Consider the following 25546-nt stretch of genomic DNA (forward strand, 5'->3'; position numbering starts at 1 on the left):
CACAGACTGTACCTCATCTCAAAAGCCAGCCATGTACTTCAGAAGGATTTTAGTGTCTTCCATGTATAATGCATCTTGTATACTTTGAAAAAAGGTCCACCTGCAACATTATATCCCATTTTCAGTAGAATTTCTATGTGAGATGTGTAAGTGAGTTATAAAGTACAGGAGTACCCATATATGTGTCAGGAACTCAAGCCTAGTCACCTAGATAATTATGTAGTGTGTGCGTGTCTCTGTGTGTGTGTGTGTGTGTGTGTGTGTGTGTGTGTGTGTGTGTGTGTGTATCTATAAAATATATATATACACACACACCCACACACACACACATATATAGTATCAATATATAATATATCCTTCTATAAACTTGAGGATACTGGATATAACGTGATGCTCCAGAAAGCACTAAAGTGTTAAGAAACTATCTAATAAGAAACTAAGTTGGAAAATTATTACTTTAAATATTGTTAATCACCTGTTGTGCAATAAGGTAAAACTGAAGACAATACCTACTATAAAGAATCTCTTTAAATTTACCTGTAATACAGTACCTCATTATCTGAAAACTATGAGTTCAACAGTTCTCAAAAATGTTTGTCTTACAAATAGTGTGAAAACCTTAGTACCTTAAATGGCATAAAAATTGTTCATGTTTTTAATGCACTTCTCAGGTTAGCTTCCTGTTCATTCATCTGTTTTTATTTACATATATGAACATGCACTCATAATTTATAAGCTTATATATGCATAAATTCACTAGTTATAGAAGTTACTCAGTGAAATGCAAAAGAATTGTTACTTTTAAGTGACTAGCTGTATATGTGGCAAATAGCATGCTTGCTGTGAGAGGTTGTTTGCAGCACAGTATTTTCTCTTTTCCATGATGTGATGATTACCCAAACCTGGAAGGAACTGAATTATTTATCCAAGTCTATTTGTCAATTAAATTGCTGCTTCTGAAAATGACATATTTATACCACTGGTTTGTGTCCAAATATAGAAGGACAAGTTCTGTGTAAGGTTTCTCAAACTGTTCTGTCAAATCTATGCTTTATACCTACAACTGCTCAATGTGTTTGTCTTCAAAAGCCATCCAGTTAAAATCAAGAGTAATAAACTACTTTGTGGTTTGGTGATGGACACAAATAAGGTCAATATCAAAGATAAATAAAGCTATGGTATGAGGTAGGATTTAAACTTTGATCTTCAGAAATGGAAGATGAGTTATACAACGTACTATTCAGCATTCCTTTGTTGCGTATATGAAGAAGTTGTTGCTGTCCAGGCATTTTCTTTAAGATTTTCTGCTTTCTTGGTCAATTAAAGAAATATGATCTCCTTCCTATTGTTACTAAATAAATAAATCTGCACAGATGCCTTCTGTTCTGCATGATGAAACTAGATTGCCTGAAGTGTGGTATCACCTTTGGATACCATTAGATGTGCTTGTATACCTGAAGTATGAAATATCATTTGCCCCAACCCATAATAAGATCAGATGGTAAGAGTCACTTCCCCATTTCTTTAGCCTATTTAGTCATAAATGTACCTCCGAGACTTTAAAGCAGGTTCATCAACAAGAAAGTTGCTAGATATTTGCCATTTTTGAAGCTTAAATTATCCTTCTGTTAAACTTTGAAGTTAATATTTTTCCAGTGATCATAAAATTCTAAAAAAACCCCAACATATCCAGTTAAAAAAAAGTTACTCCTGAAAGAAGTGAGTATCTAGTAGTGAACGTTACCTTCATGTCTTGCACAGCCTTCTATAACAGAGGTGTTTATTAATCAAAAATATTGTTTTCCTTTCTATATGGTATATTATCTCTGGCTTTTATAAAGAAAAATTTAGCATTCATTTTTTCATTGTTATCATGGAATGTAATATAGTTTTATTCTTTAAATTACCATTTTGCCATTTTTTCTTTTTTTTTTTAGTTCAGATATTCAGTTATTGCATGAAATCATGCACATCTTCTAGACTTTTAGGAGAATGTAGGATTAACACAGAGACATGCAATTTATCCTAATGAAAGTAAACTGAAATAGAATGGTTTGGCATTACTGAATGATTCTTCTGAATCATTTTCCATAGTATAGAGTCAAATCATGCGAAATATTATTAAAAAAATCAAATTTATCTATTTAAATTATTATTTATGCTTCTCCCACACCAAAGCCACATCTTTAAGATTTTCAAAAAGAAAAGACATGTCTGAATCTAAACAAAAGTGTAAGCATCCCTGTAAAAAAAAAATGTGTAGGGGAAGGAGAACTATGAAAGATTTATATTTCAGGACAAACTTGTCCTGAATCTTTAATTCAATAGAGAATTACCGAGAGATGTAGTCATAGTTCCAAATATCTTCATTCCTTTAGTTTGTATTATGATATGCACAACTGTTTTGACTAAGGGGCTCTATTAAAAATAACTTGGAACAAAAAGTTGAAGTAAAGCAGAAAGGGCTAAAGTAACATGAAATAGCTGCATCAGTGGTGAATTTATAATAAAAATGTAATTCAGCAAGTTCAGTAACTCCAGAGGGAAGCACTTGTGGCATAAAATCTGATTGCACATAAAAATAATTAATAACAGACTTGAAATCAGTAGCATTATGCTACATTGAAAGGGAGACAGTATAGAACAAGCCAAGGTAACTGGCAAGCAAATAAAAATTCAAAATTGTCTTAAGGTAAAATATGAAATAAAGTGGGTTCTCTAAAAGACAATGTATTGTCTAGTTAAAGACTTTAATAAAATATTCATGTTCTCAATGTAGTCAATTCTTTTATCAATTTTGCATTGTCTTGTGTGAACATCTTGGTCAGGCAGGAGATGAGAAAAGCCTTCAGTGTAAATACATTTTTAAAAAGATTCTATACTTCAAACTGCAAAGTGAGGCCTAGAATTATGGAGACAGAGACAAGATACAGTCTAAAATATTTTAAGAGCTTTTAAGCAAAACCTGTGATTTTAAGACAGAGCAGTTAGTTTTCAGTCTGGTCGGGCAATGCTGTTTTTCTTTTGTCCTTAGCAGTACATGGGTAATAAGGCTGTTTGCTGTACCCAGAGAGAACAATATCATCTACAGGCAGGATCTCTGCTTTAACTCTGAATATCTTGTTTGGAGCTGTCAGAAACTCAAGCTAGCTTCACAGTTGATTTCCCCAGACATAGGATCTCTTCACTAAATATTTCGTATGGTATCAACATCAATGGACTAGGCAGCTGTAGCCAAAATGAGTAAGTTAAGCAGAGCCTTGTCCTGCAAGAAAAGCTAACAGAAAGAGACTTGGAAAACCTACGCAAGAATGGAGGGAAGGAATTTTCCTCTTGACAGGAATTAACTAAAGATGATCTGTGGAACTAGTGCAGCCTGCAAACAGCAATTGCCCACTTCCCGGGGGAACTTTGGAGCCCAGGGCTCAATTGGTCCCACCTGTAGCTGCTTTCCCCTCTCCTCCTTGAGTCCTTGCAAAAAGGGTGATGCACAGCCTGACTTTAGGGGCAGCAGAATGGCAGGCTAAGGTCTTGAGCTGTGTCATGGAAATGCAGCATTTTGCTGTTCCTCTGGCCCTTTATACTCTTTTGGGAAGATGGTATTGATCCTTGGGTACATAATGCTGCAATTTACTGTGTTCTATGTGAAGCCCTTTCTGAAATCAGTGAGACCTTTGAGGTCATTTTGCAACACCCGAAGAATCAGTTACAGTCTGTATAAGCAACAGACCCATCTGTAATACTATGCTCTTTTTATTAAATGGCTTCTATGGTGTTCAGCATGTTAAAGGCATTTTTGAACCTGCTCAACTGGAGATTCAGGGGAAGCATCAGATTTTTCAGCAGCTATATTCAGATCTTGATTTTCTTTTAGGTTTTCAAAATATAAACATTCAAAGTATGTGCATTGCTATTGATAACACTTTTATGAATTACCTATGCAAAGAAGAAAATTATTTAAAAAACAAAAATATTTGATTACAAGTTGTGCAAAAATTGAGTTATGCACAAGTAACGTAAGCATCTGAAATAAACTGATTTATTTCCTGCACTATAGTGTAGTTTTTATGTGGTGAAGATGATTCCTTTTAAAAATCAAACCAAAAACATTCCTTAAATAGTAATGTTTTACAGCTGGGAAGTGCCGGACTGTTTAAGTTGTATGGGGAAACTGCAAAATAGAAGTTATACAGGATTATGATGGAAATACTGACTCTGCCAGTACAAGAATGTTAGAGTATTTCATTTTAACTTTTCTTGCTGGACATACTTAACACCACTAAGTATAAAATTATTTTTTAATTTACAACTTATTTCTCTCTGCTATTTGTAGTGGTCTGAGTTCCCTATTATAACACTTCCCTTAGGCTATGTCTTAAAGTTTCACTTCAGCTGCCATTTTAAATTAACTTTTAAGAGTGTGCAGAAAGGAAAGCCTCTCTGTTCCTCAGTGACTTTCAGAAAACACAGGTTCCAGCAGGATTATGCATTAGAGAGAACCTTGAACTGTTTTTCTTAAGGCCCTGGTGTTCACTAAGTCAGTGTACTGTTCAACTCTGTTTATATTTTGTTCAGTCATTAAAATCCTAGACATGCGCTCGTATGTATTTGCATACATGGAGGATTGTCAGGATATAAAGAAAAGAAGAGTGAGGAAGAAAGGCAAATTGTATGAATTGTTACTTAATGTCAGCATATGCAAACTGCTTCTCACCTGGCATCTCTGGCTGTCCTTTTTTGTTTGCTCATCAAGTTTTGCTGTCATACAATAGTGTATCAGAAGGGAAAGCCAGTTAGGCTTTGGAGCATGTAAAGGAAGTATCTTAACCATTGTTCCTCTCACCTGGTGCCAGAATACCTCTAATTTGCTTCCTTGGAGTATTCACTTTCTAGTCCATTGACTGTGTTTCAGTGTCTGCATTAAATACTTAATTGCTATTGTTTTAACCTACAGTAAATGAAAAATACAGTGTAGGTGAAAACTAAGCATTGTTGCAGAAAGGGAGAAGCCAGAGTAGTAGAGTGGAAATGCAGGCAGGAAGAAAAATGCAGGACAGAGAATGGAGAAGAAAGAAGCAAAGAGCACAGAAATTCAGTGTGATGTGAAAGTTGGTAAGATACTTAATAACTAATAAAATGCATTCCAGTTACATATCTATATTCCTTTTTTTTGATCTTTTTGCCAGCCTGCTGCCATCATTACAACATTTTCTGTGCTCATTCAAGGGGATGCTTCTCTGTGAGTTTGCATGAACGCTAGCATGGCCTGCAGGCTGTGGAGGCAAGCTAGGATTCTTGGTTTCTCGTCCTGTGAACTGATACGTGCACACGTATGGAAGGCCTTTTATTGGTCTCTCTCTGTTTTATTTCTGTCTATACACTTTATATAATATCAAGAACTTACAGCAAAGGGGTAGTGAAAAGTTTACTTTTTTCTATTCACTATCCAGAACCTGTGAAGCAGATGCTTTTTTTTTTTTTTTTTTCTTTTTTTTTTTAATACCAGGGATCTCTATATGGGAATTCTCTTTTCCTTAAAACATCTGCCGTGGGTTTGTTCTTTTGTGTTACTCTCAGAGTTTGTTGGGTTTGTTTTGGTTTGGGGTTTTTTGTCTCTCCAGAAGCAACATTATTATTGCCTTCTCACACCTGGATAGTAATCCTGTTATCCCAAGAGGCTCAGTAGGCTGGAATAGACTGCACATGAGTTAATGCTGTCCTAGCTGGCATAAACTTGGAATTTTCCTGTAAGATTTTCTTTGTGGCTGTTTTTCACTGTCTAGCCATGACTCCTTCAGGTTTTGTATGGGCCTGTCTCCCTTTGATAGTGATTTGTTGTTTGCTTTGGTGGTCTCTCTCGAGAAAGAGAGAATGCTTCAAAGATTGGCCTTTGAACCTTTTTCAGTCTTTAGGAGCAGCAATTCCTCTTCCCATGCGTATTCCATGTGTAACGGCAGTAGGGCTGATGAGGCCTGTAGATATCACAGTCTATTGATAATCATTTTGTTCCTTATAATAGCCCAAACTATATAAAAGACGGAAAACTGAAATTTGGTCTTTCTTCAGGCAGCAGATACTTCATTTAGTTTTATTAGCTGACAGACACTTTTTTTCTTCATAAACTCTGGTGAACTGAACTGGAAAACTAGCAAGTTAATTGCAAGAAAAGTATTTCTGTTGAATATTTTTGCATTCACTTTAATTTTTATTTAATCTCTCCAAAAAACTCACATAAATTGCTCCTCACTTTCTGTCAACAAGTGGCTGAACAAGGGAAAAAAAGCAATTAGAAAGCAAAAGAGAATATAGCTATGTCTACTCCACTATTCTTCATTTCAAAAAACGCTGCTGTTGCCTAGTGTGGATGGTGAGTTCTCCTTTCCATAGTAAGCAATGCAGTCAAACATCAAGCCTGTTTCCCATTCATCAAATATCACATTAATGATGGTTGAGATAATTTTGTATTGAATTGCTTACTAATGTGTGTTTCTCCCTGGCAGACAGTGTCTGATGTAGCAGGTCAGGACTTGTTCTCAGTGGTGAATCACTGATTTACCGAAGGTGTAAGGAATCTCAACCCCAACAAGAGTTGAGGAGTAGTTCCCACTGGTGTCACTTGAGGCGTGCTGTGTATATGCATGAATGAAGCCACAGTATAGAACTTGCCCTCCTAAGAAAGCAGCTTGATGACTAAAGCCTTGTCTGACAAAAAATATATTAAGGAACTTTCTGCTTTGTAATTATATGCTTATCATAATTTCTTAAATACTTTGTGAACATGGAATTTGGGAGACAGTAGAAACCTGTACAACATGCATGAAACTAAGATGGGATCTATCTCAGAACATAATTAGGCGTGGAGGAGAGGTTTTCCCTTGCAGGAGGTTTCTGGGAAGGAAAGAATAGGACTAGTGGTTAAGTAGGATGCCATTCCTCATATTAGGGGCTTTTGTATGTGACTGTCTAGGAGCTGAATTAACCTCTCATGCGTATTGTTTAGAATGTAACTTAGGAAAGGCTGCACAGAGTTTGGGGCTGATGGTCTGGTCAGTAGAAATAGTAGCAGAGGTCTTCGCACTAGGAGATGGGAGGAGTTGCAACAAGGAGAAGAAGGAAGGGTAAGAGGAGGAACAGAAATGTTAATTTTGGCAGCTGAGCTGACAGAATAAATCTGTCTCCAAGCCCAATAGTTGTAAAAATAGGCCAAAGGGGTCTAGTGAGTAAACAAAGGGAAGTTTATTCATTCCTTGCAAAAATGATACTTTCTGTGTGCACTTTCTGGGCACAATAGAAAACAGAAAAGGAACTCGTTAGTCTTTTAATTACAGAAGAGAATTGTATGTGATTTTGATGTCGCTATCGACATTTTGTAGCCTTCAGAAATGCAAGCTCTATTCTTCAGAAGCGCAGAGGACTTGCTTGCAGTTCTGAGTGTTATTCAGGAAAACTCTCTCGTGTGTAAATCTGTTGGCTTTTTTATTCTGCATTCTGAAATACACGTGAAATTTCAAGTTCTACAATCTATTATTTTCAGAAAAAAGTTCTGTAACATTTTTTCTTTCTGCTTATTATGTGTACTTGATTTAAAGAAAAAAAAAAAAAGGCAAGAGAAATGAGGCAGTTCCTCTGTGGAGACTCCGCAGCGATTGTTATTGCATGATGCGTGGCATCCCATAGTGTGCCCTGCTCTTCCTGGAGAGGTGGGGAGAACTCTGTAATTCCTGGGGCTTGTGTTGTTGTCTGGGGGCAGGGAGAAGAGCAAAACAGCTGTACCAGCAAAAAAACTCTCGGAAGCATGTGCGGACTAAATAATAATAAATAATAGCATCAAATGTTTTTGGTGGCAGATTTTAAGTCTTTAGAAATATTTTTTAGTGTCTTTTAATTTGAGATAAATTCTCAGTGAGTATCTATGGTGGTATTTATTTATTTTTATAAATTCCTTACTACACTGGGAAACTAGAAGTGTGTGTAAGTGAAGGAGAATGAGAGTCCATTTATGAAGCCTGCTGTTGAAAATTAATCATTTTGTCTTTATGCTCACTACAGCAAGGTTCATATTTTGTGGTGCTGGTGGAGTAGGTTTGGAAGGAAAGGAGTGCAGAGAGAGCTCTGAGTTCAGTAAAAGAGCACAGCTCAGGATCATGGCGTAAGGGGATGGCAAGGCAGAGCAGTAGAGATCAGAGTGAGTTTGAGAGATTGGAGGGGGGAATAGCAAGCTGCGAAAGATCTGGCAAAATTTGTTTTCAGGAGATAGTGGAAGTCTGAGGATGGAGGGGAGGTTCTTCCCTGACTATTTTCCTTTTGTGGCTCACTGAGCTGCCAGCCTCACAGAAATGCATGGTCGCCATGGGGGAAAAAAAAAAGAAATATCTACTTCTCATACTTGCTGGGCTGATTGAGATAAGGATAAATCATGGAGTAGCCTTTGAGAATAGGACTAGCTGGTAGGAGAGAATCAAATAGAAAAAAATGGGAACTGGTACCTCAAAAATCACACATTCTGAGCGGAGAATCTGTGAGGACTAGCAGGAAGGAAGCAGCAAGTTAAATAGCAGTGAGTTGGATTGTAGTCAAAGCAAGCTAGTACAGAAGCATGTAGAAAGCAGAAAGCATTATTTGCACCAAAAAGGACAAGGAATAATTAGATTTAAAATGTCAGAGTGTACAATTTACTCAATATTCAGAGATTTCTTGCTACCCTTTTAATAAAGTTTATTCAAGCAAGTTATTTCTTTGCAAATTCCATAATGCACATAAAAGCACCATGTGATGATACAATAGCAATTTAGATTTTTGCAGCAAAATGTAATGTCATCTTCAGAGTGATGGGCCTGAGTCAACCCATTATGTTTTTTTTTTTCCTGTCTTTTTAAATGTGTGTGGGCTACAGATGGTTTTGTGAAGGAAAAGAACTCCAGAATTCCCCTGACATTCAGATCCATTCTGGAAGTGGAGGACTTCATTCCCTAATTATAGCAGAAGCTTTTGAAGACGATACTGGACGCTATACTTGTCTGGCTTCAAATTCAGTTGGTTCAGATAGTACATCTGCTGAAATATTCATTGAAGGTGAGAAAAAAGGTGAAATAAAAAAGATGCTCAACACATAAAGAAAAGGATAACCAAGCTGAAATCTGCTTTGGATTTTCTGTGTTAGGATTACATTTGATTTGGTGGTATTTCTCTGCTTCCCTTTCATACAATACGTTTTGAACACTGCATCATATTAAGTCAGGTATTCCAACAAATGTTCCAAAATTTAATGGTCAGAATGCTACTTATTTGGGGTAGAAGTAGGGTCAAAAATGGAAAATGAGGAACAAAGAGAGCTTTTGTAATATGGTTGTCTAGTCTCTAAGAATCAAAGAGTTGACTGGTGGTGCCAATAACAATTTTCAGTATAGCAGTATAGCCCTATCTCAGTTCTGAACTTCCTCCCAGTGCAATCTAAATGTGAGTCCTCTTTAGTTAGCAGTAAATGTACTATAATTCTTCATGTTTGCTACACTGATTTTAAGTCAGGGTAAGAGTCAACCATACTGCTTTTGCCCAGAATCAGATGCTAGTAATTGTCTAAATCTTTCTTTAATTCAATATTAGTCATAATTCAAGTATTATTTTCTCTGAGAAAAGTTAATGATAATTAAAGGAATATTTTAGTGGATGACTGTGGTGTAGGCATGATTTTATTAACTGAATCCTGATTTTTATTTTAATTCATGTATCTTTCAGTCATTTTTGGCAACACTTGCTCCTTTACTAGTTTTGTATTCATAACTCATTAACATTCATTTAATAATTGAAAACATAAATATAACAAATAGTTGGAACAAATTAGTTTAAATAATACCATACCAGAAAGAGTAAATAGCTTATGATTAACAAAGGAATAAACTTTCTCTGTACATTAGCGAAATCATGAGAGACACGCATTATTTATAGGGATTCTTTCATTATGTTTTTTATTCCCAGAACTGTGTTGTCCTGCATTGGGATATATTAGCAAAATCCCCAAGATTATTCTGATTTCTAGTAAGATTTTTCTTTACAAGCGGAGGATGATTTCAGAAATACTTGGCTATGATACAGATATACAATTATATCCTGTGTGAAATTCTGATAACGGAAACAACACTAAAAAAGAAATAGCCAGAAAGAAACAACACTAAAAATAAATAGCTAGAAAGAGAGAGTCCGTCTCTTAGAACAATTCATTTTCTGAAATCTGGCTAAGTATGTGGAAATGCTGTCTTGAAGTTTTATGGCATGTAACTTGAGAGAACTGTAAAAAACGTTATTAGGATTCTGCCCTCTGGTCTTTAAGGAAACCAGATTGCCATAAGAACACTGTTTTGTGCATTAATAGTCTTGATGACATTGATGCCTTGCACTTCCTTCTGTGCATCAGTCCCAGCCATACAATACTTTGTTATCCTTTGCTCATGAGAAATGCTTTCATGTAGACCCGCTTTGCTCACTCGACATTGCTTCTGTTTTCTTACCTTTTTTGTGCTACTTGTTGCTTGGGTTTTTAGAGTCTAAACTTTGTAAAGAAATGAGGTACATGGTTGCCAAGTCCAAGCTTTATTTCATCAGAAGTCAGTCTCTATAATACTATGCATATTGCTTATGATTTGATTACAAATACACAAATACAGTTATTTATATTCATGCACAAATTCACAGAGGGATATATACTGCATAAATGTCTAGAATTAATTTTGTATGAAGTATCAGTTGCTATTTGGAAAAATTAAGGCAATGGGAATAAATACTTTTTTTTTTTTCTTTAAGAGAGTTCAGGATATTTCCAAACAGATTATGTCAAAACTTCCACTGACAGGAAACACCAGTATGTAAATGTTATGTAGTTCAATATAAATAGTCTGAACTGTGGAGACAGTAGGTAACAATTTTAGTCTGCAGATGTCTTGTTATACTGAGTTGCTCTTAACTGAGGACGAAGATTAGTTATCTGTGAATATGCCATATGTTTGCTTAAGCTGAAAGGAGGGTAAAGCTATTTGTCTTTTTGTGCAGGTTTATGGTAACATTATTTATTTGTTCACAGTCCTATTGAAAAGGAAAAAAAATCAGCTTCAAAATCGCACTGACACAACAGTGCTTTAGGCATTTCATTTACACCCAAACATAAGGCATTAATAAGCTTCGCTGACATACAGAGCATCTTAAATTAACATCACTATCTGACAGTTCAGAAAGCAGAGTATATTATGTAGTTTAAATACTTAATGTTTCCCACTTTAAACAGCCTCTGGTAAAACTCTCCTACTACTTATGTCTGTATCTTAGCACTTACTGTTTTCTTACCTTTCTTTTTGTTACACCACCACCTCCTTTCAGTTAGTTCACTGAGTACTCCTATACTAAAATAGATTTTTAAAATCTTTAACATTTAAGTCAATGAAATTACAGATTTCCAGTACAGTAGCAGTAGTATTTGCTTCAATATGAGGGAGGGCAGCTGAGAACCTAGGGACAACAGTTTGCAATTAAATCAGCATGGTTATGGTTCCTGTAGCTGTCTAAAGTTCATAGTTATAAAGTTTTATCAGGTAAGAAAAGCTGCATTAGTTTATTACAGAGAATTCTCAAATCTGTATTACAGTGCTTTTACTAATGGTGCCTATTGCAAGTCAGCTCAAGTGAAATGAGAAAGCGGCAAAGTTTTTTTTCTTTTGAATTTAAACATGATAGAAATCAATAAAAGGACATGAGAGTACTGAACATACTTTCTTTTCCAGGTGCCAGTTCCACAGATTCAGAGAGTGAAAGTTTAATTTTCAAATCAAAATCTGGAGCTATGCCACAGTAAGTGTGCAAAGTAGAACCAGTGCTATATAAGCATACTATGCAAATGTTCTTAGTAAGGGACCCCAGAAAATCTTTGGTAGTTTTAGATCTGAATAAGCATCCGGGCAGGATATGTATGTGTGTGCCTTGTCCTTGGCTTTTCTCCTTCTCTGATGTGCCGTAAATGTGTTGTATTGTGACTGTGAATTTTATTAACGTGCTTGTTCTGTTTAGGAAGTCTGGCCCTACTCTGACAACGTTTTTGTTGATACAGACTTTTCATGTTTAGGAGTAACTTTTAGCTAATCCAGTCTTCATTTGTAACCACCCAGACCTGTTCCTGCAAAAAAATCAGGCAGACACCTACAATTAAAGAAACAAAATGTGTTTCACTTTGTAGCTTAAAACAGTACTTTTTATTACGGTATTAAAATGTAAATTAACCAAAGACCGTGTTCTATTCAAGCGTCTTCCAATGCTGATATTTTCAGCTGATAATATTTGTCTTTTATCCAAAATGAAAATATAAGATGGTTATGCAAATATGAGATCATGATCAGCACCAGTTTAAATTACTGGATTTAGGCAGAATTATTGAAATTATTGAAAAGGCAGAAGATACAAGATGGTTTATATTGGTTACAAACTAACACATTCTCATTTCAGATCTTATAAAGTGTTTGTTTGTTTCTTTTTTCCAGGGCCCAAAAGAAAACCACCTCTGTTTCCTTAACAATAGGATCTTCTACACCAAAGTCAGGAGTCACCACTGCTGTTATTCAGCCTATCTCTGTGCCCAGTCAGCAGGTATTCAGACACCACTTTTTAAATTAGTAAGATTATTTTAAATTTGATTTCAAAATTATTTTGTGGAAGTATATTACTGGACTTTAAACTTATTTATTATCTTAAGAATGACAGTAAAAATATTGAATAGTTGAATGGAGCATAAAAGTAAAAATGCGTATGGATTCTTACACAGTGTTTATCACTGCAGCATGTGAGCACCTGACAGTTCTGGTGATGCTGAGAATAACACAGGATATCATTTGATAGTGACTCATTATAATTACAAAACAATATAATAAGAATGTCTACAATATTAATGAAGTTTTTAGCAACAAAGTTTTTAATGTCTTTTTGTTTGAATGATATTGCTGTCATCTGGGCCTTTTAGAGAAAGTTAAATTTTATTGACTTGAAGTTAAATGTAGAAAATCAATGTTCTTAAGGTTATAGCAAGTTTTATAGCCTCTGTGGGTGATTTGCACAAAGTTTGTGTATAATTCATATAATATAAATAAAATAAAAATCTCTGTTAGACTGTAAATGGTAACTTCTTTTCCCTTCCTTTGGTTAACCTTGATAAACTTTTAAGTACCCTGATTTATTTATTATTACGTCAGGCTAAGGGATGTAATAACAGAAGATGCAAAAGTGCTTCAGTGTAAAGGACTTTCTTGAATGATATTCACAGGAGTCAAACACACAAAATACTTCAAGGCAATGACAGTTGGGCACAAAGTTCTCATGGGAAGAGCATAGAAGCCTTTAAAACTTGCATTTCAGTTTCAGAAATATAATAGATGTGAAATAGCAATGTCACCTAACAAGTGTGCTGTAATGAGAACACCATAATAATGCTATACATTTGAGAATTTGTATCATTGCATAGATACATGCAGATCATGTTATTATTCCAACCGATATACTTACCATTTCATAGCATTGTTGCATTGCTCTCCAGGTCCAAAGCCCTACTTCACATCTCCACCGTCTGGATGGATCCAAGCCTATCTATTCTGCACCTATTTTTACAAAGGTCTGTTTCATCCATCATGATTTTTATGTCATACATCTGCAATCCAAAAGGAAATATCAAAATGATATATTCTAATGCAGAAATTCTTTGATCATATTAAACCTTTTACCATTTCATTATGAGGGTCCTTCTCAGTCTGAGCATAAATGGCTTTCTAAGAAAATTTTTCCACTGCTACAGTGAAATCCCTCGTACCTTCTACCCTATTCAAATCATTAGAGAACTTGCATGAATATTCAGTATATGTTATCTTATGCCCATTACTGTCATCCATTGAGAAATCTTCATAAAATAAAACAAGGTAGGCACCAGTCATGCATCGTAATCATGACAAAGCCTTATTTCCATGAATTAATCTATGAACAGAATAAATAACGGAGATAGGATTTTTTTCATTGGTTTTGGAACAAATCTATCCAGGTATGTTAGTTAAAAAAGCAATCTAGATATTCCTTATTGGGATGTCTTTTAAAATGTAAGGCATATAATTGCTAGAAAGGAAATTTTCATTCAGTAATTCTTAATTGATTACTTAAGTCAATGTTTATCCTCACATTCACCCCAAATTACCCTTAACATTTGGGAATTAGATAGACCAACATAACAGTAAAAAGAAGGACAGCCTATCTTCCTGTTCTCTAAGATACAACTTTCAGCAAAATTATGATTTGCACTGTGCACACAAAGATTTTCATAGCGGGAACTATTACTTAATCACCATTTGTTGCACTACATAGAAGAAAATAAAGTACTTCTGGTTATTATTTCAGAAAAACAATTTGACTAAAAGCTGATATGGAGCATTGAACAGTTTTACCTAAAGAAGATAGTACAAAAAGTAAGCTGTGTTTTCCAGAGCTTTCCAGCATGGCTCCAGCCCATCCCTTTCTCATGGCAGGAAAGATCTGATTTTATCCCTCATAATCCTGCAGTGATGCAACAGCAGTGCAGGCGTCACAGCAGTGTGAATAGCAGAGGTGCAGGGGGTTGGAGGGAGTGGTTGCTACAAGGTAGGGAGGCAGGCAGCTTGTAGCAAGAGTGGGGAATAAGAGGAATCCAGCCCTAGTTCAAAAACTGCCAAAGCATTCAAAACCCCAGTCTTGCCTCCCAGTCCTCAGATCGCTTGTTTCTGAGATCTGTTATTAGCTAGATTAAGCCCGTTGGGACATACCAAACCCAAACAACTTTAATTGCAGAAGAAATGAACCAGATATGAACAATAACAAAGAATGTACTTATCCAGCTTCCTCAGACAAATTTCTTTCTATGCAAACTTCAGGGAACAACTGAAAGATTTTTAGGTTTCTATGTAAATAAATTCTTGTATATTTGATTAAATCCACGTCTGTGAATACTAAGTAGGGATAACCCTGAACTTAGGTCTAACTTTAAATACTTTGCTGGATCAAGGCCTAAAATTTTAGGAATAAACTGGACAGGGAATGAGAGGGCTAGTACAGTAAAAAAGACTCTTTGCTTTGTAATCTTCAGATGGATATCAAAGGCAAAAATAGTAGCTGTCTCCTGTCTACTCCGTTAGTTAAGTACTCTGCTTCTCCCTCTATCATTGTAGTCCATCAAAGATCTAAATTTTCCTTCAGGTGTACATAAGAATCTATTACAGCCATAATTCTGTTTCAGAAGCTATCCATACACAAGCTAATATATCCTAATCATATTTCCATCGTTTAATTTTGCCTAGATGGTTATAGGTGACTGAGAGGAAAAGCAACTCTGCATTCTAGAGGATGACCTGAAAGCAGCACAGCCACTCTGTCACAACCGACTCAATCAATACAGAGTCAGCTGCACACTCAGAATTTTAGTTTCATCTTGTGGAAGATGAATGAAAGCTCAAAGATCAGACCATAACTCTCTGCTTGTCATGTTCTGAGGAATTAAGTCCTTCCACCACACCTTTTCGATCTGTAGTCATATTAAAAACGTATTTGAAAATAGTATATTTATTTGGTCTTAGCTGTATAGCTGATATATTTAATGTAATCAGAGTGAAAATACTGCTCATAGAAAATGACTATTGCAAAAATACAATGACACAATAAAATAAAGGGAAGAAAAGAGTATTTTTAAGATTGTAAGATGCCTCTGGTTCATCTGAATGGTGATGGTTGTGTTTCAGGAGCTACAAAACTCCACAGCATCTGAGGGACAAGTTGTGGTGTTGGAATGCAGGGTCAGAGGAGCCCCTCCCATTCATGTCAAGTGGTTTCGACAGGGCACTGAAATTCAAGATTCTCCAGACTTTCGAATTCTCCAAAAAAGTAAGACAATAATCTAAAGCAGCTACTTTTGATATGGGGGGATGTGGGGGAAAATCATAAAGTTAGTCTGTCAGGACTGAGTTTTGGTAGATTCCAGTCTTCCTCACATTTCAGTGATTATAATGGTTAAGAATAATGATAGAACTATTGCTACCAAGATACAATTTCAGTCATCCTTGTTTTTTAATGTGTCTGCACAGATTCTGTACTTGTCTACAGTATTTCATGTTCACTTAATATACAGTTTCTTACTAATGCAATCTCTAACACCTTTTTTCTTGTTTATTTCTCCTCCTCATGATGTGATATGCAGAGCCACGATCTGCAACTGAACCTGGTAAGAATCATATGAAAAAATAATCTCTTGATTCACTAGCTCTTTGTGTTTGCATTGAAGCCATAAATAGAACAATGTTTCTGCTGAGCATTGGTAATATGAAACTCCCTTAAAGACAATGTTTCTTTATCACAGACTCCATGCTTTACACTGTGCTTTACATCAATTCCTTTATTAGTTAAACAGTAAATTCCATTCAGACCAGCAAAGAGAGCCCTGCAGCCTAAACTTTGAAGCACTTAATTCGCAGAATACGAGCATTTTGCAAGCTAATGAGAAAAAAAAATCCCACAAAATTCCATCACCCGAATTGTACTCATAATAGTTTCGTAACACCCAACCATTAAATGCTAGTTTTTCCAGTTTAGCTTGACAGATGTGAGCAAAAGCTGATTCTAAAAAAAAAGGGCACTCTGAGTTTTTATAGTCTATTCACAAGGTACAATTGCTAGATTTCAGCAGGCAAAAAGTGTTCTTTTTCCGGCTACAGGTTTTTTTCTTTCTGCTTCTGCCTTTTCTTCATGGTTGTAATTCTGTTGTAATATTTTTAATAAGCCCCTTCCTGCTATCTAAAACCAATGGAAAAGTTCCAGTTTGGTGTTTTGTTCTCCCGGAAGTCACTGAGCTAAGTACTATCCCTGTAAAATTTGTATGTGTATCACTGCTAAACCCTTTCTCTTTCTGTTATGATAGTTTCTATTAACTCCCATTAAATAATGTGCAGTGTGTCTTAGTCTTTTCACTGAAATCAATGACAGAACTCCCTTTGGCTTATTTGTGCAGGAATTGACCCTGTGTATGCAAAGGGTATGTAAATTACTAAAGTTTGGGCAAAATGTAAATATTTCCTTTTGACATAAGTTACAGGCCATGTTTTGTGTATTAGTAGTAATACTGGTAATAGCAGAAATAAGTAACACTATTGCTTAGGATGTCATTAAGGATCTTAGAGTTTTTACGAAAAGAAGATGGGTGGGTTCCAGAAAGGCCATAGGTACAGCACTGGTTTATGATGCAATGCAGACTCTAAGAAGCCAGACAAAACAATACCTGCAGAGGAAATTGCTCATAAGCAAACAAGCAACTGCTACTCAGTGCAGATGATGAGAATGTGTGCAAAGATCCAGTAAGGAAACCAACATGCTTGTGCTAGAGAAGTATTCAGAATTTTGAGAGATGGACATGATTTCTAAAATTATTCCCAAGTGTGCATCTTCCGTGGAATTTTGCCTAAATTGTAACAAGTTGTACTGGGGCTTTAATTGCTGTTTGTCAACTAAAGTCTAGCTGCCAGTGAATGCTTTACAGTGCTCAGAAACATTGGTTATCCTTTGTTAGGTCAGTATTAATGATTTAAAAAAAGAAGTGTTCCATGAACTCATACAGGTAAGAAATTATGAAGCAAGAGAGTTTTCTTGTTACTTTTTTTTTTGTTGGTACATTCTATCTACCCTAATGTATTTTACACTCCTCTTTCTGTCTAGACAGAAATCAGCTTGCATCACAAATCTCTCCAGACGGCTTTGTGAATTAATAGCTAGTCAGATTACTTAAAGCCAACATCACAGTTTGTCATATTACCTGCTCTGTACTTCTTTCTTTGACATTTTGACTTTATACTGATTGCATCCTTCAAAGAAGAAGCTGCCTGAGAATGAAAAATCCCATGGAGTCATTTGCCAGCTGTTGATACTTTGACCATTACTCAGCTGTCTGGAGGCAGCCACAAACTGTACTGAATTATGTTAAAACAATTGTCTGATGGCAAATAAGAAGAAAACTATATGAAGTAATTTTTCTTACATTGCCAGGGAATTGCTAAATATATATACTTTTTTTTCTAAGCACAGTACTGTGTATGTTGACCAAAAACATTTCAAAAGATAGTCATCACTTCTCTTGGATTGTGCTTTCTTGGTTCCCTGTCTGGCTGCTATGACCCAAAGTTCCATCTCCAGTAACTCCTTGGAAATTCCCACATATTTCTACATAACATTTTAAACTGAAAATACATGACAAATGTCATAGAAATGCTTCCTCTCCCCCTCCACAGTAAGAATATCAGCTATGTAATAGCTGATGATATTCAAAACATAAACTTCAGTAGATCAGCATGCATGCTGGATCCCTCTCCTAGTTCAGCTCTCGTGCAAACAGAATAATTATGACTAAGAGTCTGGCTACTGCTGAGGAAGGAAGAAAGGCTTGAAGACAGTACTCTCCAAATTCTGGATGACTCAGGATTCCAAATGAAGAGAAAAGCCTTAAATAAACTAAAATTATCCTTCATTAAAGGTGATCTGATCATCTTCTGTGCTGTTGGTTGTCACTTAAATTTTCAATTGTACTCTGCTCTCCCAGGTTACCTACAGAATTCTGCTCCTGTCAGTGACCTCATCTTCAGTCTGTAAATATGTAAATATTTAAAGCTTATTGAGGTGCATTAATCATCACAGTTATGCTGCTGGATAGGCTGATCTAGGCATATACTTCAATTTAGCTGGCTTAAGCACCTATAGCATCATAGCTGCTTTAGTGTAAGCTTTAGCACGAACTTCTTGACTCTGACACTGACCTAGTTTCTTCTCAACCCTGGACACTGACTTAGGAGCTAAAGTCCATGCTGCCATGGCAGTATTACTATTTATTGGTACCTGAACTGGCTAGATTTCAGCCATCTTGAGCATCTAGGGTCCAAACAACAAAATCTGCTGTATGACAGATCAACTATACTTGGTTTTCTCAGCTGGTTACAAAACTGATTCCAAGAGGCACTTGACAAACTGGAACTACTATCTGGATAGAATGAGACAGTTGCAGTTTACTAAGAGAAGATGAAAATCTTACAGGCCTTGTAGATGTTCCTGATGCACAGTGATGAAAGAGGTACTGATGGCTAGTATCCCAGCAGAGGATTGTGGGTTTCGTAAATAAACTGTCTTCAGAAAGCACTGATTTTCTGTGTTAAGTGCTTATACTTGGATTTACATGAAGATGTAAGATGATCGGAGCCCATAGGATGAGGAAAACATCTTGGCTTATAATGGGCATCCATTCTTACATGGTATATGCATGCCTCAGTAGAAGTCTTATTTCATATTTTTGTGTTATGTAGCAGTGCAGCCCTGATATTAATTCAGTACCCTAAAAATGCATTGCTTTGCAAACCATCTCATTTGCTGTTGTCCTTTTTTTTTCCTTCTAAGTGTTTTGTAAGCATTGTTTGAGATATCTTCAAACTTAGTTCTGTATATCTTTTAAAAACTTGTCCTTCCATTTCTTGAGTGACATATAGCCTATTAGATAATCGAGAATTGCTGCCTGACTGGGTAGAGGTAGATACAGTAGAGATCATCAGAATGAGGTAAATTAAAATCGTGGGTTTTTTGTAATTTTTGTTATCGAAAGTTAAGAGTGTTTACAGAACGGAGATGCTACCATCTAATATTTTTATTTGAGGTTTCTCTTTGTCTTGGTAGAGCTTTACGTATTCACTACTTCTCTCTTTTTACACTTCTCTATTCTCTGCGTGTCCAAGACTAACAAATTCCCAAATGAGTAGAGGTTACCTGACGGGCATAATGTTGTGCCCTTAAACACCTGATGGCTAAGGGAGCAAGAGGGAGAATGAGAAACAGGTTTTCTACAAGACAGCGGAGTTGGATTTGGGGCTTTAAGGGGAGGTTTAACAGAAAACCACCATTGTGACTACCCACTGTATTTGTTTTTATAGCAGGAAACTTTCTTACGGCTTTGAACCTACATATATAGAAATGACTGTTCATTGCATCATAGTAAAAACAATTAAAAAAAATGCATTACCTGTTTGCCAGGACTGTGTACATTACAGTGGAGGAGGCTAATGATCACATTTGGAGATTAAAGCTGCAGGTCTTACAAATATTTTACCTTTAGTCAGTGATATGCAGAAACATTCTGGAGATAAACACATTATCGGTGATGAAATTTTTAAAATTGCAACAGTTTTCTGAAGTTTAGTCTTAGAAAAGATTAGTTCTTCCTAATGGATTCATGAGCCATAAAGAGAAAGGATTACCCTGTAAAATGTAATCTTTCTTGCTAAATAACTGAAAAAATAGTCAAGTACTTGCATGCCTAAGCATTTTACATGTTTCAGTGAACAGAATGCTTTTGTATTCATTTAGTCAAGTGTTAAATATGTTTTAAGGCCCTGAGAACAGCATTTCAGAGCTGCTTTCTGGAACACTTTTTTGTGATGAAATTATTTTTCAGCTGATGATTGCTGGGAAGTAGAACAGACATTATTTACTTCAAGTCATCAGATTCTACTTAGCGCACCAACAGAAAGAAAAATAAATATATAAGTGAGGGTATAAAACTTAAAAAATACTCAGAGAATTGTGCTTTCAGCTTATGTTACAGAATTCTTTAAAGAACTCTCTTTTGTCAAACTAGTATTTTATATCTGTGCTTTACACTGATGCAAAGTGGTTAGCGTTTCAGCAAGGATCTGGAGGTCAGAGATTCTTGATCTGGGGGAAGCAAAACAACTAAAGACAATGGTATTGTGTTGCTCACACTTGCCTTTTGCCTGAGCTGCCTTTTGATTATTTCTCATTTTAAAACATTTCCAGTTTAGCCAGTTTTCTCATGATTGATCATAATTGTGTTTTAGTTTCATCTTTCAGCCAAGGAGACTGAGTTTTAAACTGATTATTTTCATTACTAATTTACAGTAAATTTCTCTTAGAGGTATTACTGGAATTTTACCATGTATGATTTTCAAATATGCTACTTAAGTAAACAAACCATATCATGGTAGAATCCTTTAGACTCCTTTTATCACTGAAAAGTGAAGATTAGCTCTTCTCCTGTGATCATATTATATATTTAAAACATTTGAAAGAACGATGTGTATTAATTAGCTATTTGTTTGGAAAATAGGAATTCTGCTGACTGCTATATTTGGTAGTAGCTTTGCCCTCACTCAGACAATAGTTCTCAGCATGGTGGGAATGATTTCCATTTGCAGTCCTGAAATACCCAGCTTTCAGAGTTCTGCTGTTCATTTAATGGGAAACTATTGTGCTTTGTGTATCAAATTGCATCCCCAGAGATGGTTCAATCCAGGAGGATGCACATGTGTTTAACAATACAGCTTAAAGCTGCTTATGACATACCAAGACTCTGAAAAAGCTGATCTCAGTAGTCCAAAAGCTAGCGTGTGTTACCCATTACTTTCCTGATAAGACCTTTCATGAGTCATTAATCTTCATCTGGGTCAGATAAGATCCAACGTGCTACAGTACTACCAGACATGCCTCTTGCAGCTCCACAGAATGACTGCTCTGTGTTGCCAAAAAAAGCGTGTTCTGCAGTCTGAAAAACAACTCTGTGCCAAATCTTTAGTTCGTCATTCATTTTTAGCCTGTCGCCAGCACAGAAAGCTCTTGGATACATTGTCATTTAAAAGTGAAAAATTCCTTAAAATTTTTGTTAGCTAAATGAAATACAGGTTGGCCATTCCTCAATGAAAATTAGGAAGGAAAAAGAAAACTGCCAGGAAATGTTTTTGTTGTTTAAAGTGAAAGAAATGAAACTACCCTTACTGTAGCTCTTCTACAGAATAGTTTTTGTGCAAAAGTTATTAGAGTCTGAAATATTTTGCCTCATTTTTCAATTCTGTTTTTGTTAGCTATGTTCCACTGACTTGGTTATAATATATAGGACTTTTGTAAATATCCAAAATGCTTCTTTTTATGAAACTGAATTCTGTAAAACAGTGAAATATGTTTTGTAATCAAATGATTTTCCATGGTTTGGTTTTGTGAATGTATTCGAAAGAAACTCTTAATTAACCAAAGAAGCCTATGGCTTCCTTGGCCTGGACTAACCCTTTAGTCCAGGACTAAAATTACCTAGGTATGCTGTGTATATACTAGGATTATTTAGATTAGCTACATTGTCAGCTTTTTAAAAAAAGAAATACAATAGGAGATAAAATAAAGCGACTTCTTTGAAGAGTCTGGAAAAATTATGCCTAGATAATTAAATACATGCCCATTATAATGGATGAAATTGATCTAGAAAAAAAATTCCTATGAGACGCAACCTGAAATATGAACAGCCCAGCTTTCATACGAGCTTTCTGACTGGGGCCTTGCTATAATTGAGGCAGGCAGCATATATTGTAGCATATCAAAGTAGCATGACCAGATCTGTAACAGGCCCAGAATACGCCTGTATCCCAGCATTGCGAAGAATTTCTGGGGATGTTGTTTTGTCCTAGATTTTCCATTTTTCCCTTTCCACTGCTGGAGAGACAGAGTCAGGTCATCTTCCCATGCTGCGTCAGGGGCATACCTTGTGCATCCAAGGTTTTTAATTCTGGTCAGTTTATACCGAAGAGTGAAATGATCATAATGACAAAATACTTCATAGTTTTACTCAGAATGGGACTTAGCTCTGAACTATTGCACTGAAGACAGAAATTACGGAAGAAAAGAATGATGTGAAAGTCACAAACTGAGCTATGGACTCAACACAGTGTACTCCACAGCACTGAAAGAAAAATCAATACTTTTTAGAATTTTTTCCTATGGCTGTAATTTTATAAAAAATGATACTGTTTTGTACTTTATTTCCATATACACAGTTCTTTTTATTCGGTTTCTTTTAAACAGACATTCATATGCTCATGTTATTTACACAGATTCAGGAAGAGCTTGGAAGTATCAATGGTAAATGGAAACTGATAAGTTGATTTGTATGCCTCTGTACTAGTCCTACATAGAAATGAACTACTGTGTGTGTAAAGTGATTGTGCAGACTTGGGAGTGCAAAATTGTTGTTCAACACAGGCCCCTTTTGAAAACTTAGTTCAGTAAATCTGCTTGGTTCACTTACAGAATGATTTGCATTAAAGCTGTATTCTTTGGAAGCTCTTTTACAGTTTTCCTGGTATTTCTTTGTCTTTGGAACATTTTGTGGTGTCCTACTAACGTGCAATACCAAGACATTACATGGTACTGCAAATGCTTTATGATGCCATTTATTTTTCTGTTTATTTGCAGAAGAGATATGTACCCTTGTAATTGCAGAAACATTTCCTGAAGATTCGGGAGTTTTCACATGCACAGCAACAAATGACCATGGGTCAATAACAAGCAGTGCACAACTGAATGTCTGCTCAGGTATGTGATGAGGGAAAGGAGGAGTTTGTATCACAGATCTTAAATAATTAATTTACCCCATACCGGAGACATTATCAGTCTGCTTCCTTTGCAGAAGAGCTGCTCTAAGACAGGGGTTCCTTTGGTAGATTTCCTTTTCAGTCTTGAACTCTTCACACATTTCCCTCAGCACTGACTGATATAATCTGAATATAAAAATTGTTGTTGTTGGGTGGGATGATGTAATTTTATTTGTTCTCAAATAGCATGAAAGGGAACTCTGTGGATCCCTCTAAATCTGTTTCAAAAGTCCAGATACTAACTGAGAGCGCCAAGTACCCTCTCAGGCAGTAACAGCTGAACTGGCGTTGTTTCTTTCTAGAGCATTACAGAGATGGCAGATAGGGCTCTTCCAAGAAGAACATGCGGAAAATATAAAATAGTAAATAAAAGGTATTCCTCAAGCAGTTAGCATGTTGCTAATAAGATAGATGATAAAACACTGCATCTGTGAAAAAAGAGGGAAAGAAAGAAAGGCTTATACAATAATTCAGGGAAATAAATAGAAGTCTTAAGAAATGCAAGAAACTGATTTTATTTACTTGTGTTACATAAAATATATCTATCCCAGAGTTGTTAGTCAAGAAATAAGCACCTCAAGAAACTTTAACTGATTTCCATTCCAGTCAAGCTAAAACAAAGCTAAAAACCTGGCTTTCCAATGCTACTGTCAATGCATACTGTCATCCTAGGATAGTCTGACATCTCTGTCTCACTTGCATCATTTGTAAAATGGGAGACAGGTACCTGTCAATATTTATATCAATATATAAAAATCATACTGTCAACCTTTCACATCACTGAAAGCAAACTGAATGCATTTATTGGCTCGTTTCCTAGTTTTTTATGCAAATACATTTTAAAAAGTGGCTGTCACAAGCCTTGGCATATTCTTAGGCATGAGGATTCTGGGGCTAGATGGCAGCAGAGGCAAAATGAAAACAGATGAAATAATGCTACCAAGGGTAGCATATGCTTTTTGTAAAGTAAAATACATGGAATGTTTAGTTTTGTAATATGTTTGCATACATCTTGTTGCTGAATGCACTAACCCAGCTGCCTTTGCAAGCATGCCATATACATATATATATATATATATATACATCTTTCAGCATTTGTAAATGATTTGCTCTTAAAAGATGTTGCGACTCCAGAACGAGTAAATGCTGATTCAGCTCTTGCTGCCCAGTAGTGTTTGAGCCTCTCAATTGGTAGCTAGATTTCTGGATCAGATTTAGAGGGGTCCATAGGGTTCTTTTCTATTCCTTTTGAGATGCAAGGAAAGTTAGAAAATGCATAACCAGTCATGTATCTAATTTGGCATAAATTATGAACAGGAGCTCTCAAAAAATATCTGCTTGATGTAGCTACTGCATAGAAACAAACTGGTCTTACATTTAATGAACTGAAAGTACAGTGCGCCTATGCTGTGTACTTTGTGTGCGATATGTTGGAGAGTCTTTCTTTTTGATTTGTTTCAGCCAATTCAGAAAGCTCTAGTTATGAATTGTTAACAAGAGAATCCAACAGTGATGATTTCCACCGTTTCCAACCACTTACTCCAGTGGAAATTAGCTCTCTTGAGCTTCCTCCTAAGAAACATACAGAGACCCACCAGGTAAACAACACTGAATTGAGATCTGGTGTGACAGCCCTTCAATTACAGCATGATGCATCTGAGGAAAAAACAAATGGTATCCATCCCATTCATGGAGTAAATGGAATGATTAACAGCAAACCAAACAGTGATAAATCCATCTCCCCTTCAGCTGTCTTGCTTTCACCCACAAAGGAGCCACCACCTGTGCTTGCCAAACCAAAGCTGTGAGTATTTTTTTTTTTTAATTCTTTTTCTAAACTTGTTGGCTGTTGAAATCAAATTTTCGCCTAGAGCAACTGAGTGCTAGAGAAATAATGACCAATGATTGTGCCTGTCCCTTGAATAATATTCCTATTGCTGCTCCTTGTTACTGTGGTTTATATCCCAAAGAGCTGAATATGAAAAAGAACTGTTTTTTTTTCCTAGTGTTGCATCAAATTAAAGTGTGTTGAGTATACGAAATTCTATAGAAGT

At 35.9% G+C, this 25546-nt stretch overlaps 1 protein-coding gene across 3 annotated transcripts in view; it reads left to right on the top strand.

The window, feature by feature from the left end:
• PALLD (palladin, cytoskeletal associated protein) overlaps positions 1-25546 on the top strand; it is a 162168-nt gene that overhangs the window by 13592 nt on the left and 123030 nt on the right. For 2 of the 3 annotated variants that reach the window (XM_064510941.1, XM_064510940.1), the window contains 8 exons: positions 8894-9072; positions 11769-11835; positions 12519-12624; positions 13565-13639; positions 15780-15921; positions 16235-16258; positions 23314-23433; positions 24954-25296. In XM_064510941.1, coding sequence (XP_064367011.1) covers positions 11828-11835; positions 12519-12624; positions 13565-13639; positions 15780-15921; positions 16235-16258; positions 23314-23433; positions 24954-25296 — 818 coding nt within the window. In that variant the 5' untranslated portion in view covers positions 8894-9072; positions 11769-11827. The remainder of the gene's footprint in view (positions 1-8893; positions 9073-11768; positions 11836-12518; positions 12625-13564; positions 13640-15779; positions 15922-16234; positions 16259-23313; positions 23434-24953; positions 25297-25546) is intronic. The other variant, XM_026122881.2, reaches the window with a different exon arrangement.

The sequence above is a fragment of the Dromaius novaehollandiae genome, chromosome 4 (genome assembly GCF_036370855.1).
Source record: "Dromaius novaehollandiae isolate bDroNov1 chromosome 4, bDroNov1.hap1, whole genome shotgun sequence".
Classification (NCBI taxonomy): Eukaryota; Metazoa; Chordata; class Aves; order Casuariiformes; family Dromaiidae; genus Dromaius; species Dromaius novaehollandiae.